This window comes from Pygocentrus nattereri, chromosome 1 (assembly GCF_015220715.1).
Source record: "Pygocentrus nattereri isolate fPygNat1 chromosome 1, fPygNat1.pri, whole genome shotgun sequence".
NCBI lineage: Eukaryota > Metazoa > Chordata > Actinopteri > Characiformes > Serrasalmidae > Pygocentrus > Pygocentrus nattereri.
The window spans coordinates 38256299-38270683 of record NC_051211.1 but is presented as its reverse complement, the minus strand read 5'-3'; the positions used below and the strand labels follow the sequence as shown (position 1 = coordinate 38270683).

General features: G+C 38.9%; 1 protein-coding gene across 5 annotated transcripts in view; it reads left to right on the top strand.

Moving 5' to 3' along the window:
• The window catches only part of LOC108425339 (ubiquitin carboxyl-terminal hydrolase 15), a 33398-nt gene that overhangs the window by 18373 nt on the left and 640 nt on the right, over window positions 1-14385 (top strand). For 4 of the 5 annotated variants that reach the window (XM_017693914.2, XM_017693912.2, XM_017693915.2 and 1 more), the window contains 13 exons: window positions 1725-1898; window positions 2040-2198; window positions 3677-3901; window positions 5640-5723; window positions 5819-5913; window positions 6039-6227; window positions 7900-8012; window positions 9349-9624; window positions 10645-10715; window positions 10805-10920; window positions 11311-11460; window positions 12745-12848; window positions 12994-13082. In XM_017693914.2, the coding sequence (XP_017549403.1) occupies window positions 1725-1898; window positions 2040-2198; window positions 3677-3901; window positions 5640-5723; window positions 5819-5913; window positions 6039-6227; window positions 7900-8012; window positions 9349-9624; window positions 10645-10715; window positions 10805-10920; window positions 11311-11460; window positions 12745-12848; window positions 12994-13082 (1845 nt within the window). The remainder of the gene's footprint in view (window positions 1-1724; window positions 1899-2039; window positions 2199-3676; window positions 3902-5639; window positions 5724-5818; window positions 5914-6038; window positions 6228-7899; window positions 8013-9348; window positions 9625-10644; window positions 10716-10804; window positions 10921-11310; window positions 11461-12744; window positions 12849-12993; window positions 13083-14385) is intronic. The other variant, XM_017693913.2, reaches the window with a different exon arrangement.

Here is a 14385-nt window from a genome sequence, read left to right as displayed (position 1 = left end):
GAACTGAAAATGGTCATTTGTTGAATTTGCAGCACTAGGAGGTCACATTCACTGAAATCAAAAGCTATTTCAATCAAAAACATCCTAACAGGCCAAGTTACATGTTAACATAGGAACCCTTCTTTGATATCACCTTCACAATTCTTGCAGCCATTGAACTTTTGAGTTTTTGGAGAGTTTCTGCTTGAATTTCTTTGCATGATGTCAGAATAGCCTCCCCGAGCTGCTGTTTTGATGTGAACTGCCTCCCACCCTCATAGATCTTTTGCTTGATGATACTCCAAAGGTTCTCTATAGGGTTGAGGTCAGGGGAAGATGGTGGCCACACCATGAGTTTCTCTCCTTTTATGCCCATAGCAGCCAATGACACAGAGGTGTTCTTTGCAGCATGAGATGGTACATTGTCATGCACGAAGATGATTTTGCTCCGGAAGGCACGGTTCTTCTTTTTGTACCATGGAAGAAAGTGGTCAGTCAGAAACTCTATATACTTTGCCAAGGTCATTTTCACACCTTCAGGGACCCTAAAGGGAAATACCAGCTCTCTCCCCATGATTCCGGCCCAAAACATGACTCCGCCTCCTCCTTGCTGACGTCGCAGCCTTGTTGGGACATGGTGGCCGTCCACCAACCATCCACTACTCCATCCATCTGGACCATCCAGGGTTGCACGACACTCATCAGTAAACAAGACTGTTTGGAAATTAGTCTTCATGTATGTCTGGGCCCACTGCAACCGTTTCTGCTTGTGAGCACTGGTTAGGGGTGGCGGAATAGTAGGTTTATGCACCACAGCAAGCCTTTGAAGGATCCTACACCTTGAGGTTCGCGGGACTCCAGAGGCACCAGCAGCTTCAAATACCTGTTTGCTGGTTTGTAATAGCATTTTAGCAGCTGCTCTCTTAATCCGATGAACTTGCCTGGCAGAAACCTTCCTCATTCTGCCTTTATCTGCACGAACCCGTCTGTGCTCTGAATCAGCCACAAATCTCTTCATAGTGCAATGATCTCGCTTAAGTTTTTGTGAAATATCTAATGTTTTCATACCTTGTCCAAGGCATTGCAATATTTGATGCTTTTCGGCAGCAGAGAGATCCTTTTTCTTTCCCATGTTGCTTGAAACCTGTGGCCTGCTTAATAATGTGGAACATCCTTCTTAAGTAGTTTTCCTTTAATTGGGCTCACAGGTGTCTGAGATTGATTTCAGTGATCCAAAGAGCCCTGAGACACAATACCATCCATGAGTTTAATTGAGAAACAAAAAAAATTATCTTTATGACACTTCAATCCAGTTTGCATAATAATTTGGAATGTGGTGTAAAGCCACAGTCTGACAGTCCTGTAATACTCTGAGAGAGATTGGTGCCTGTCTCATAAACTTTCAAACTTTGTTTGAAAAATTGTTCATACGCAAGTATTGATGGTGTTTGAAGATTCTACTTTTTATTTAGTAGGTTAGTGTTTTAAAAGTATTCTCTTAAAATGTAAAAAGAACTGTATTCATAGTACTGCCTTTTCAAAATGTAACATGGACTGAATACAGATACATACAAATATTCAAAACATTTCTTTACGTTCCACTCTATGGAAACCAGTGATTTCAGTGAAACTGCACAAACCTACAGGATGATGCTTTGTAGAACCACGTACTGTGGTTGCACTCAAAGTCGTCAGCCCAATGTTCTGTTCTCTTTCTCACTCTAGCCTTTGTTTGTGTCCTGCAGTGTTTAAGCAATATTCCTCCGCTCACTGAGTACTTTCTGAAGGACAAGTACCAGGATGAACTGAATGAGGATAACCCTTTAGGAATGAAAGGCGAGATTGCCAAAGCTTACGCTGAGCTCATCAAGCAACTCTGGTCTGGCAAATACAGCTACGTCACCCCTAGACCTTTCAAGGTAAAGGTTGGGTAATTAAAGAAATGCCTTTATTATTTTGGGTAGCAATTTTTTTTATTGCAAAAAAATAGTATTACTATTCAGTCTTTAAAGATTTTCTGGTTATTTAGCAAGTTCTGTCTCTGTGTTTGTTCACCACAGACCCAAGTGGGGCGCTTTGCCCCTCAGTTCTCAGGCTACCAGCAGCAGGACTCCCACGAGCTGCTTGCTTTCCTCTTGGACGGCCTTCATGAGGACTTGAACCGCATCAGGAAAAAGCCCTACATTCAGCTCAAAGATGCCGAAGGCCGGCCAGACAAGGTATTGTACAGTGCTCATCTGCTTCTAGGAGTTATGCTCTTCAGAATCACGTGTGATATTTTTTTTTGTAAGTAACTGCTGAACATTGAATTAATTAGCTTGCAGCTAACTAATTTCACTGTTTACCTGCAGACACATGTGTCTTCCTAATTCGCTTAGATCACTGATGTGCCATTTTGTTGATTTGAGTGTTCTCCCTACTTTGAACTGCACATTTTGTTTTCCTGTTCTTGCTTGACAGTTTGGGGTCTCCTTTGTTGTAATTTTTGATTCATAATGTGCCAAATGTTTTGGGTGACCGGTGGGGAACCATGCTGCTGTAGTATGTGTAGAATGTGGTTTGACATGGTGGACTTGGTGAAGTAAGCAAGGCTTTCTCTGAAAATGACATTGCCTGGATGGCAGCATGTGTTGCTCCGAAACCTGTATATATAAGTCAGCATTAATGGTGCCTTCACTGATTATGTCGTGAGCACTACTGCACTCACATACCATCACGGATGCTGGGTTTTGAACTGTGTATGAAAAGCAAGTCAGATTGCCCCTTTCAGCCCGGAGGACGCGGTGTCCACGATTTTCAAAAAGAATTTCAAATTTTGATTTGTTGGACCTCACAACACTGTTTTTTTTCTTTACTTTGCCTCAGTCCTTCTTAAATGAGCTTGGGCCCAGAGAACGTGGTGGCGTTTCTGGATCCTGTTTAAATATGGTTTCCTTTTTTCCTTGGTAGAGTTTTATTGCCGCATTCATGGATGCAGCACTGAGCTGTATTCACAGAGAGTGGTTCCTCATCCCATGCAGTGATTTCCACTACAGAATTGTGTCCATAATGCAGTGCTGCCGGAGGGCCCAAAGGTCGCAGTCAGCCAGTATTGTTTTTTTCCCAGATTCTCTGAGTCTTAATGATCTTGTGTACTATAGATGATTAAATTATCAAGTTCTTTGCCTTTTAAGTTGAGAAATGTTTTTTCTTGAGTTGTTGTTGTTGTTGTACTACTTTACAGCACATTCTTTCACAGAGTAGTGAACCTTTCCCCATCTTTACTTCTGAAAGGTTCGGCCCCTCTGGGATGTTATTTTTATACCCAACCATGTAACTGACCCCTTGCCAATTAACCTAACTTTTCCAGTCTACTTTTGCCCCCGTCCCAACTTTTTTGAAACATGTTACTGGCATGAAATTAAAGAATGGGCATGTGTTTTTCAAAATACAGTAAAATTTTCAACATTTGATGTTTTAACATTTTTGTTGTTGTTGTTGTTGTTGTTGTTGTTGTATTTTCAGTTAGATACAAGGTTTAATTGATTTGCATTTTGTTTTATTTACATTTTGTAGTGTCCCAACTTCTTTGGAAATGGGGTTTTACATTGCAAAAATAGTAAAAGTTTTAGTGTTGGTGGTTTAATTATCACAGAGTTATTGTGCACACAGTCCTGCTGATCACATGCAGTTGCTAAACTAAATCTTCCACCCTCAGGTAGTAGCAGAGGAGGCTTGGGAGAACCACATCAAGAGGAACGACTCCATTATAGTTGACATTTTCCATGGCCTCTTCAAGTCCACCCTGGTCTGCCCTGTGTGCTCTAAGGTCTCTGTAACGTTTGACCCGTTCTGCTACTTAACACTTCCTCTTCCCATGAAGAAGGAACGGACGCTGGAGGTCTACCTGGTGCGGCTGGACCCCCTTGCCAAACCCACACAGGTAGGCATACATACCACAGAATCAAGGCTCTGCAGCCAGACTTAACACATCTTATAATCTACACAAGAGCATTAGTAAGGTCAGATAATGATGTTGGATGGCTAGTTCTGGATCACAAGCTCCACTCCAGCTCCAAAGGTACTCAATCACTTCAAAGAATGCAGTTCCACTGCTCCACTTCCCAGTGCTGGGTGGATTTATACTCTTCTGGATGACATTTGGCATAGGCATTGTGACCAGTTTTGTGTGCAGTTACTCCAAATCATTTGGAGCATTTGATTGCTAGTGTTTTCTTATTTTTTGGTTGTATTGGATCTTAGGGTACAGTGCCCTACAACAGGGAGGGGCCATTGGCAGTAAACGTTTTTTCAGCAGTAAGAAAAAAATCCATACCATCACAGCCATAGGACCAATATTTGTGGAGGGCACTGTAGCTTTTAGGACATTACAAGATTCTAATCATTGTCTCAAAAACTAGATAGGCCTGTTGGGCACAGTTCTAGATTTAAATGATTTTAGGTTTAAATCATATTTCATGAATAGTGAGTTTTCGGTTTCATTGGGAAATCAATCGAGCAAAAATTGTAACAATTCTTGTGGAGTCTCACAAGGTTAAATTTTAGGGCCTATGCTTTTCTCTTCATACATATTACCTCTAGGTGAGGTAATCAGGAAACATGTATCAGTTTTCAAAATAATGGTGTTTTTATTTATTCTAGAAAGGAATAATTAATGACATAAAATTATACATTGCCAATTACGGCTGAAAATCACAACTTTGTTGACAAGCATGCCAGTTGTGTCAGATATTGGATGTCACCCTTAGTGGATGTCACAACTTTTTCTACTGCTAAATCAAGAAAAAGCTGAAATACTTTTTACTAAAATTCAGAGAAAGCTTCTTTGTCAGAAATGAGACACTTTACCTTGGTATACTAACCATATGAACCGTATGAAACCTGAATGTAATTTTAAATTCTGTGCTCTGTTTTGTGCTGCATGTAAACACAGTGACTAGAGTAGCTTTTTATGCTTTGAAATAGTGCTAAAGTTCAGCCAGAGTAATGTCTATCACAGAGCAATGCAGAGAATCTTATTCATGCATTTTTTATAAGCAGAGTCTGTCTGTAATGCTCTTTTTACCAGGCTACCACGTACAAAAAGCAGCAGCATGGATTGGAACAAAAATTACTTCTGCAAATACCTTCCATAAAATGCAGAAAATGGAGAGGCCTCTTTTTGTTATGCTTTTAAACTGTGGATTTTTTATTAGGCAATCAAGCTTGGTACATGTTTTAAATAAACATTTGAAAAAGTAGCTCTTTAGCTTTTACTAAAATTTCAACCTTATTGTAATCATCTTTTTTTTTTTTTTTGATGTGTGTCATTACTTCATATGATTTTAAGTTAATACTTATTTAATTTTTGTCCACTTATATTTCTGTTACAGGACAGCAAATATAATAGAAGAAAATCAAATTCAGCTTTAATTTCTTCTAATACTGTTAAACTTTGGCACATCTGTAAAGCACTTTGAGTTGACACCAGTATGAAAAGTGCTCTGTACATAGTTTTTTTTCATTCATTAATTAGAAGAGGTGTCTGTAAATTTTTGGATATATAGAATAAGGGTTGTATTCTAAATGAGCCTCATGCCTTACCGGTGAAAACAGACAAGCTAAAGGAGAGGTTATGCAACTGTCCAATGTCATTTGTACTGTGTGTGTTTCTATTGCAGTATAAGCTGACTGTGCCCAAAGTGGGCTACATTTCTGACCTCTGCGCTTCTCTTTCTGCACTGTCTGGAGTACCTGCTGAAAAGGTAAACAGTCACATGTTTTCTCAAACACTTAATCAGCATAAGAGGCTACTGGGAACTTACCGCACTGAACTACTTCTTTTTGCTATTATATACAGATGATTGTCACAGACATCTACAACCACAGATTCCATAGAATCTTTGCCACTAATGAGAACCTGAGCAGTATAATGGAAAGGGATGATATATATGTGTAAGTATTATGAATAAATGATAAAAAATGTCTTATTTGTGCTTGGTAATAAAAATATGTAGATGGTAATGTGTTAAATTTCTCCTGAAGCACATACATATACCCCTGTCACTTCTCCTTGGTAGATTCGAAGTGGCAGTAAACCGTCTGGAGGACACAGACCATGTGGTGATCCCTGTGCACCTTCGAGAGAAATACAAGCAGTCAGGTTATAACCACAGCAGCACCCTACTGTTTGGCCAGCCCTTCCTCATAACTGTCCCGCGCACTCTCAGTGAAGAGAAGTTCTACAACCTGCTGCTCCTCCGCCTGTGGTATGCATCCTCTCTGCTACCCTCTTAACCCTCACTGTCTAGCCCTTCTCTTTTAATCCCCTTTCCACAGCCTTGATTTATTCATTTAAAAAATATTTAATTATATTAACATTTAATGGTTTTACATGCAAAATACCCTTCACTACCTACAAACTCCGTTCCAAAAAAATGACAGTAAGTACAAGGCAAATAAACGCACAGTACAGTGAGTTTTAAACCTGTCTTATACAGATGTTTCGTTAAAAATGGCACAAAGGAAAGATATTTCATACTTTGTTTTTTGTAAATATACTCTAATTCCAAATTTGATGCACGTAATACATTCCTAAAAAGTTGGGACACAGGCAGTGTTTGGGAATTTTATGGAATGATTAGAAACACTTGTTTTAAAAATGTAAACTGATGTATACTGATGAATAGGTAACAGAGGATTCTCTCATATTTGGGTATAAAATAAGCATTAATGAAAGACTCGTTTCTCTATGCACAATTGCAGGCCGTTTACCATTGACAGTCTGTAATGTTATTAAATGATTCATTGAATCTGGAAAAATGTCTGTGCTTAAAGTGCAAGGCTGAAAACCTTTATTGAATAGCTGTGACCTCTGGCACTCTTAGATTACACTGCATTAAAAACCAACATGTAATGATTCTAACCCTATGGGCTTGGGAAAACATTGAAAAGCCCTTGTCAGTAAACACAGGTTTTCGCTGCATCTACAAAAGCAAATTAAGACTCCACTATTCAAAGCCATATGTCAGCAACATTCAGAAATACCGCTGACTTCTCTGATCTAAAGCTCATCTGAGATGAATTGACGCAGTGGAAACCTTCTATGGTTTGATGAGTCCACCTTTTAAATTATTATTATTATTATTATTATTATTAAAGAGATAAAGGACCATCCTGACTATTATCAAATAGTACAAAAGCCAGTGTCTGTTTTGGGGTGGTCGTGTATTAGTGCCAGTGGTAACTTGCACATCTGTGAAGGCACCATTAATATTGAGATGTACATAAATATTTTGGAGCAACATATGCTGCCATCTAGACGATGTCTTCTTTAGTAAAGTCCCTGCTTGTTTAATCAAGCCACATGTTTAGTTGTGCATATTAGAACACGAGTGTGCAGGTGCTGGACTACCTGCTTCCCACTGAAAATGTGTGATGCATTATGAAGGAAGGAAGACTTTCATAACTGCAGGAATTGGTGTCCTCAGTATTGATGTTCCCAGCCGTGAAAAGGACAGGTGATGTAACACAGTGGTAAACATGCCCCCTCCCAACTTTTGGAAGGTGTTGCAGGAATCAAATTTAGAATAAGCGTGTTTATATACCAAAAAAAACAATCAAATTCATTAGTTGAAATATTTCATATCTTTGCATGGTTTTAATTTAATAGAGCTGAACTTGCAAATCATTGTTGCCTGTTTAGTTTAGCTGTCCATTTATATTAATGTAATGGCATTATTGGAGAAGAAGATGGAGAGTACATAAAACCACACAAACTTTATAAGTCTAAGGAAATGTTATATATGGGCATTTTAAATTAATACATTCTCACTGTTTTAAAAGGGATTATTGAATGTCAAAGCACGCTTCAGGAAAAGTTTTCTTTTTTTTTCTTTTTCATGGTCTACACTGACAAAGTGTTCTGTGCTATATTTGCAGTCGCTTTGTGCGCTCAGCCCTCGAAGAGGAGGAGTCTGATGAGACACATTCATCCAAGCAGCATGCCATCAATGGCAACGCCACCAATGGTATACTGGAGGAGGGCTCGCCCAGTAAGCATGCTGTCTAACTGCATCTTTTAACCTTGTGGCCTTGTGTCCATGAAAAGCACGTTCAGCTGTTTTCAGTACCGGGAAGGGCAGTGTGGCCACCTCAGCCAAATAAGCATACCTACCTCACTTTACTCACAGAGTGCATTAGATGCTTCCCAGTAGAGATTTTACAGAAAGATGCTCAGCATTCTTACACAAGCAGCTGCCACTCGTTTTTATTTATTTATTTTTTTTATGTAAAAAATTACAGTGGTGGCTCCACAAAGAAAACAGCAGGTTTATGTCCTCAAAGATGATTAACTCTACTGATATTCTTAAATTCCTGACTGTGACAAGCCGGTAGAAAATAACTGGAGTAATAAATTTAGGTCTCAGCGAAGTAAATTCTTCAGCTGCCAAGCTCCCTGGATGCATATTTCCGTCAGTTCATGCAACTGCTTTTTGTAAACCTAGGCTCTCTAATCCATTATTTTGTCCATGTGCCTTATGCCAAATGTTTTAATTCACATAAACAGAAACATTCTGGCTTGATAACAGTGAAGGTCCTCAGTGTGCAACAAGTAAAAGGGGCACGCCAGCCAAAATGAAAAGTGTAACTATTGCTACATCTGTAAACATGCCTACTCGCCTCCTACAGTGGTGCTGCAGTATACTCCAGAGTGAGATTTTCTGGAAACCCCCCTTCTAATGATGAATCTTGAAGATGGAGGAACTTTTGAAAAACAATAAGTTCTTTAGGGCAGAAACCTGAGGGCAGGTTGTTCATTTATTTAGTTATTTTTCTCTAGCTGGCTAATGCTGAAGGAATCCAGATATCTACCCGTACAGCTAGGAAGTCCAGTACCATGTATTTTGTATTTATTAGCCTCTACATGAGTGGTACATCAGTGGCTATGTTAGCAGTCAAGCTTTTTTTTTTTTTTATCACCATCAGGGAGATTTTCCCAATGGTTTTATGACATATTTGCTCCATGCATGCTGGATATTATTATGAGAGAAAGTTGAGTTTGAGCAATAAAATGCTGCGCTACAGAATATTACATTGCTTGAGAAATAACATTAAATATTTGTTTTAGGCCTGAATGACTGTGGCATAGTTAAATGAAGTATTAACTGAATCTGATCAGTCTTTCTGTCTGACATTTTAACATTACAAAACATGGCATAATGGCTTCTGAGATATGACTTAATTATTTGGACTGCAATGTACTAACCAGGCATGTACCAGTGGTATGAATACAAGCAGAAAAATGTAAAAAAAAAAAAAAAAAAGCGGATATTTTGCAGAATATACTTGAAACTGGCCCAATTTATAGAATAATACCTCAAATTTCAGGTGAAATGGAGACTGATGAGCAGGATGATGAGTCTAGTCAGGACCAGGAGCTTCCATCTGAAAATGACAACAGCCAGTCAGAGGATTCAGTGGGTGGGGACAATGATCTGGAGAATGGAGTTGGCCCAGAGACCTTGACCAAAGGCCAGCAGCTCACAGGCCACAAAAAGCGACTTTTCACATTCCAGTTCAACAACATGGGCAAGACTGACTTGAGTTTCATTAAAGAGGAACCACGACAAATCCGATTCGATGAGGGACACCTTCGACTCAGCGGTACGACACTTTCTAAACTTTCTTTGTTGTTTGAGAGGGCTTTATTCTCCTTTGTTCCTCCTTTATACCCTTTTTACACCTGGTCATTTAATGCATCCTGAGTATCAAGATTATATCCAGATAGAGATTATCCACATTAAAAGAAACATGTCTAAATGCACCCAAGACTTCATTAAAATGCTATTGCTCAGACCACTTCAGGAGGTCATGATGTGTTTTAGCCAGATGTAAATGTAAATGTACATTTCACAACCAAAACCCCTCCAAATACAGTGACCGTTTCTCTTCATGCTTTTCTGCATATGGGGAAGGGTCTGCCTCCTGGTCTGCCACCACTAAAACAGAGGCATTATTGCTCCTTCGGTGCCCCTTCCTGATGCGAGTTTCTCCTCTGAGTTTCATTCAGTAGCCTTCATTAGCCAGAGCTGGCTAAAACAAATCTTTACAATTTACATCTTATTCACCGTATAATTACAGTAGGTTGAGTTTTACTGCACATAGTCCATGTCTGTGAGGGCAAATACAGAAGGCTAATTATTCTATTTTGTTATCTTCTTGTACACATTGTTGTAAAGCTGGTGTAAAGGTATTTTCAACACCATGCAAAACCTTGATTTTCAAGGCAGCAGCAGTCTTTTGAATTACAACAGGAAAATCAGGAAATAATACAGGTGCTTGGTTGTTGAAATTGCTTATTACACTTGGCGCATACAGCAGTCGGATTGCAACGTGACTCACTGGAGATGCATCTAATTACCAAGTGTAAACATATGTGGTTAAAATCTTAAGAGGTTGCAGCGCAGATAAAAGTGACGTGAGTCCTAGTTACAGGATCAGTCAGACCGAGAGAATAAGGTGCTTTTTTATTTTTTGTTGTTTTGTTAGTTAGTGTATGCTGGTTTTTAGTGATTTAATTGTTTTTTTCAACTTGGGACCAGAAAGTGTGTTATTTTATAGGCTTAAGTCTTTGTGGTCACATGGGATATCTAGTTCTTCATTTCTGTTAATATCTCCCCACAGACAGATCCTATCTCTCCTTAGACTGGGAACCAGAGATTAAGAAGAAGTACTTTGACGAAAGTGTAGCTGAAGTAAGATTGAATTATTTTTTTATTTTCTGTTACCATCGGCTTGAATGTGTTTATATTGTTAATAACCTACTCTCATTCTTCTCCTCCAGGATTTTGATAAGCATGAAAGCATGGAATACAAACCTCAAAAGAAGGCCTTCTTCAAACTGAAGGACTGCATTGAACTGTTCACTACCAAAGAGAAGTTAGGAGCTGAGGACCCATGGTGAGACTAGGAGTCCCCTGCTTTTCTCTTTCTACATTTTCCCATTAATTGTGAGAAAAATCAGTTCATTTTAAAGGGTATTTACTCATATGTGTGTGTTGTTTTTGGTGTTTTATTCTATCTCAGTTCTGCCTTTGAAGGTTTAGTCATGCTGGAATCAGCTATTGTTAATACAAAAACAAACACTTTCTTACAGCATGTAGTGATGTTTAATTCCTTTGTGACTACCCCAGTCAAACTAAATAAAATGAATAAATATGACTTTACATGACTTTGAATATCTATCCTTGTCATGTGTTCTATACACTATGTATTTTAACTGTCCTTAGCATTTTACCTGTGAATATAAATAAATGGCCAGTCTCATTTGCACCTGTGTGTGATCCCTAGGTACTGTCCCAGCTGTAAGCAGCACCAACAGGCCACTAAGAAGTTGGACTTATGGTCTCTGCCTCCAGTATTGGTGGTCCATCTTAAACGCTTCTCATATAGCCGCTACATGAGGGACAAGCTAGACTCCTTGGTAGACTTCCCACTTCGGTAATGTACCAATTTTTTTTTTTGGGGGGGGGGTATTAAATCCTGTAATCCTGTAATCCTGTAATACCCCCTTTAAACACACATAGGGTGTTTGTGGTATTTGATAGAGATTAGACTGGTAAAATACTATAGCATTCCTTTATGTAGATGACCATCCTGTACATTTTATATAAATTTAATGTGCAAGCCAAGCCAAATGAGAAGTTACATTGTTTTATATAGGAGAGTGTAGTAAAGAGTTTACAACACCGTGGGGCTGTGTTCAAAATATGGAATGACAATATACCGTGGGTACAATCTAAGCAATATGCGTATTGATACAGTGGTGGCTGTATTGAAATTTTTCAGTTTATTTTACACAGCACGTGTTTGCATTCGCGAAATAGATGCTTCTTTCAAGATTGTGACATTTACATCCAACGTTCAGCACTTTCAAAATGAAATTTACTTAGATACAAAGTTATTTTTTTTTAATGTTGACTATTGGATCTTTCCAAACGAATGTATTCAAGTATTTGCCGTACGAAGAGCTAATCAGCAGTTTTTTCTTTGCCATAGTTCCAGAACAAACTGCATAGTTTTTTTTCTGTCACACTGCTATGTTAAGAAAATTGTTTTAGAAAAAAAAGCAGCAGAAAGTTTGGTGGTAATTTGACGTGATATTTAGTATGGTATATGCAGTTTCCACAGGCCTAGTAGAGAGAAAGCGGAATAAAGCAATAGGACTAGAATGACATTTTAACTACTTCATCAAAAGGGGTGCCTTTAGAGTGAGACTTAACTGGACAACAAACCTGAAAACCAGACTGTCCGGTCCAAAAAAGGGTCACCTGGCAACTCAATCTGTCGCACTGATAATTTTATAGCCACAGACTTCCTCTCCCATATACTGACTATTATTCTGCTGCTGCCTTTGTGAGTAAAAATGCAGGTCAGTCCTCTCTCTCCGTGCTCTGACCAGTCACTCCAAAGTGAACCACTCCTATAATATAGTTTGTTTAAACTCCCCAGCAGCATTTATTCATTTTCTTTTATTTAAACCCGTGAACATTAATGAAAAGGTCAGTGTCGTTCTCATCAGTCCTATTTGTTTATTCATTATTACTGTAGTTTTTGTAACATATTGAAGGTAAACATTGACCATAAATGTCTTCTGTACATTTGGTTTTTTTTTTCCTTCATTGTACTGTATCGTATTGTGATGCTTGTACATGTGGTGGTACATATTGTATCTTGAAGTTGTTATAACAAAAGGCAGTATAATAATATCTTGTTGATCTGCAGTGATCTGGACATGTCAGAGTTCCTTATTAACCCCAACGCTGGTCCATGTCGATATGATCTCATTGCTGTTTCCAACCACTATGGAGGAATGGGAGGAGGACACTGTGAGTGCTCTCTCACACACACACACACACACACACACACACACACACACACACACACACACACACACACACACAAAAATGACATGACCAACAACATCCACTCTGATTCAGCTATATAAACACAAAAATCTGCTGCGTTTGTCAGATACTGCCTATGCCAAGAACAAGGACGATGGCAAGTGGTACAACTTTGATGACAGCATCGTGTCTCCAGTCAGCGAAGATCAGATTGTGGTGAGACAATTTTTACATTTAGCTTCCTCAACTGCGCTCTTTGCTTAATCAGTCCGTCAGAAATGCGGCCAGACCCCAACAAAACCAAACGTTGGGTTAGTGCATCATCCTTTTGTGTGATTTATTGGAGATTGGAGAGGTTTAGTTTCACACTACTCTTCTATTCTAAAATGCTCAGTGGTCTCCTGAATGTTCTTCACAATTTACATTGTTGTAGAGTAGGGGTCCTCAACCTTTTCCACCCCATGGCCCATCTGTGTAAAACTACAAAGTTTTGCAGCCCACAGGAGAACGAATTTTTTTTATTTGTTCTTTTCTTAATTGCTGGCACTGAAAACCTTAGAATTAGGGCCTGAAAAGGATTGGATCAGGCATTCTGATTGTCAGTAGGTTTATGAAATTTGCACGTATATTAAAAACGGAAAGGAAAAAAGTAGAAATGTAGATGTAGACTTTGATTTCCCTGAAAATACTCCACTGGCTTCCCAACAGAGTAATTGTTTGGTTTCGAGAAGTCTCTTTATTTTTGAGAGTTCTGTGGTTTATTTGAAACCATACTCCACGCACTGAGCTTTTGGATTAGCATCGCCACAATCAACAGTAATGATGAATCTTACTTGATATCTGCTTTCTTATCATTGGTTTAGGAATATGAGTTTAACCACTCAGGTTACTGATGCTAGGCCAAAAGATGCCCCGCTACGATCCATGCGTTGAAATCAAACGCTTCTCTAGTATTTTATGTCTATCATTTTCAACAGCAGCTAGTGCTGAGAGTCTGTAAGAGGCAGTTGTTAACGTTATGCTGAGTGTATGGTTCTGACATGCCTCTAGAAGAGAAGTAAAGCCAGCTCTACTGATGAATTCCCTAATGTTTATACAGGTTACAATGTGAAAACAATTTATTGATTTTTCATCAATAAGTTGATCACTTTTTTATCACTTACATTGATGTTACCAGCCTGAATTACTACCTACCCTTGGGAACAGGCCCACGGACCACATGAATGTGCTTTATGGGCAGCTGGTGGTCCACAGCCCATAGGTTGTTCCCCTTTCACGTTGTTCAAGAACGTTCTCCCCATATACACTTCTAGAATGTTCTCCCCTGCTCACTCTGTTCTAAAATGTTCCTTCCAAATTGCATTGCTTGTTTGGTGGGGAATGCTGAGTCAGTATATCCTAGTCTTAAAAAGCTGCAGTGACTGTTCTTATTGGACAGTCCTTTTGGTCCAGTGGATATGTTTGTTTTATATACATAAAAATTCCTCAGTGCAGTTTAACTTCATTGAAATTTTGTGTG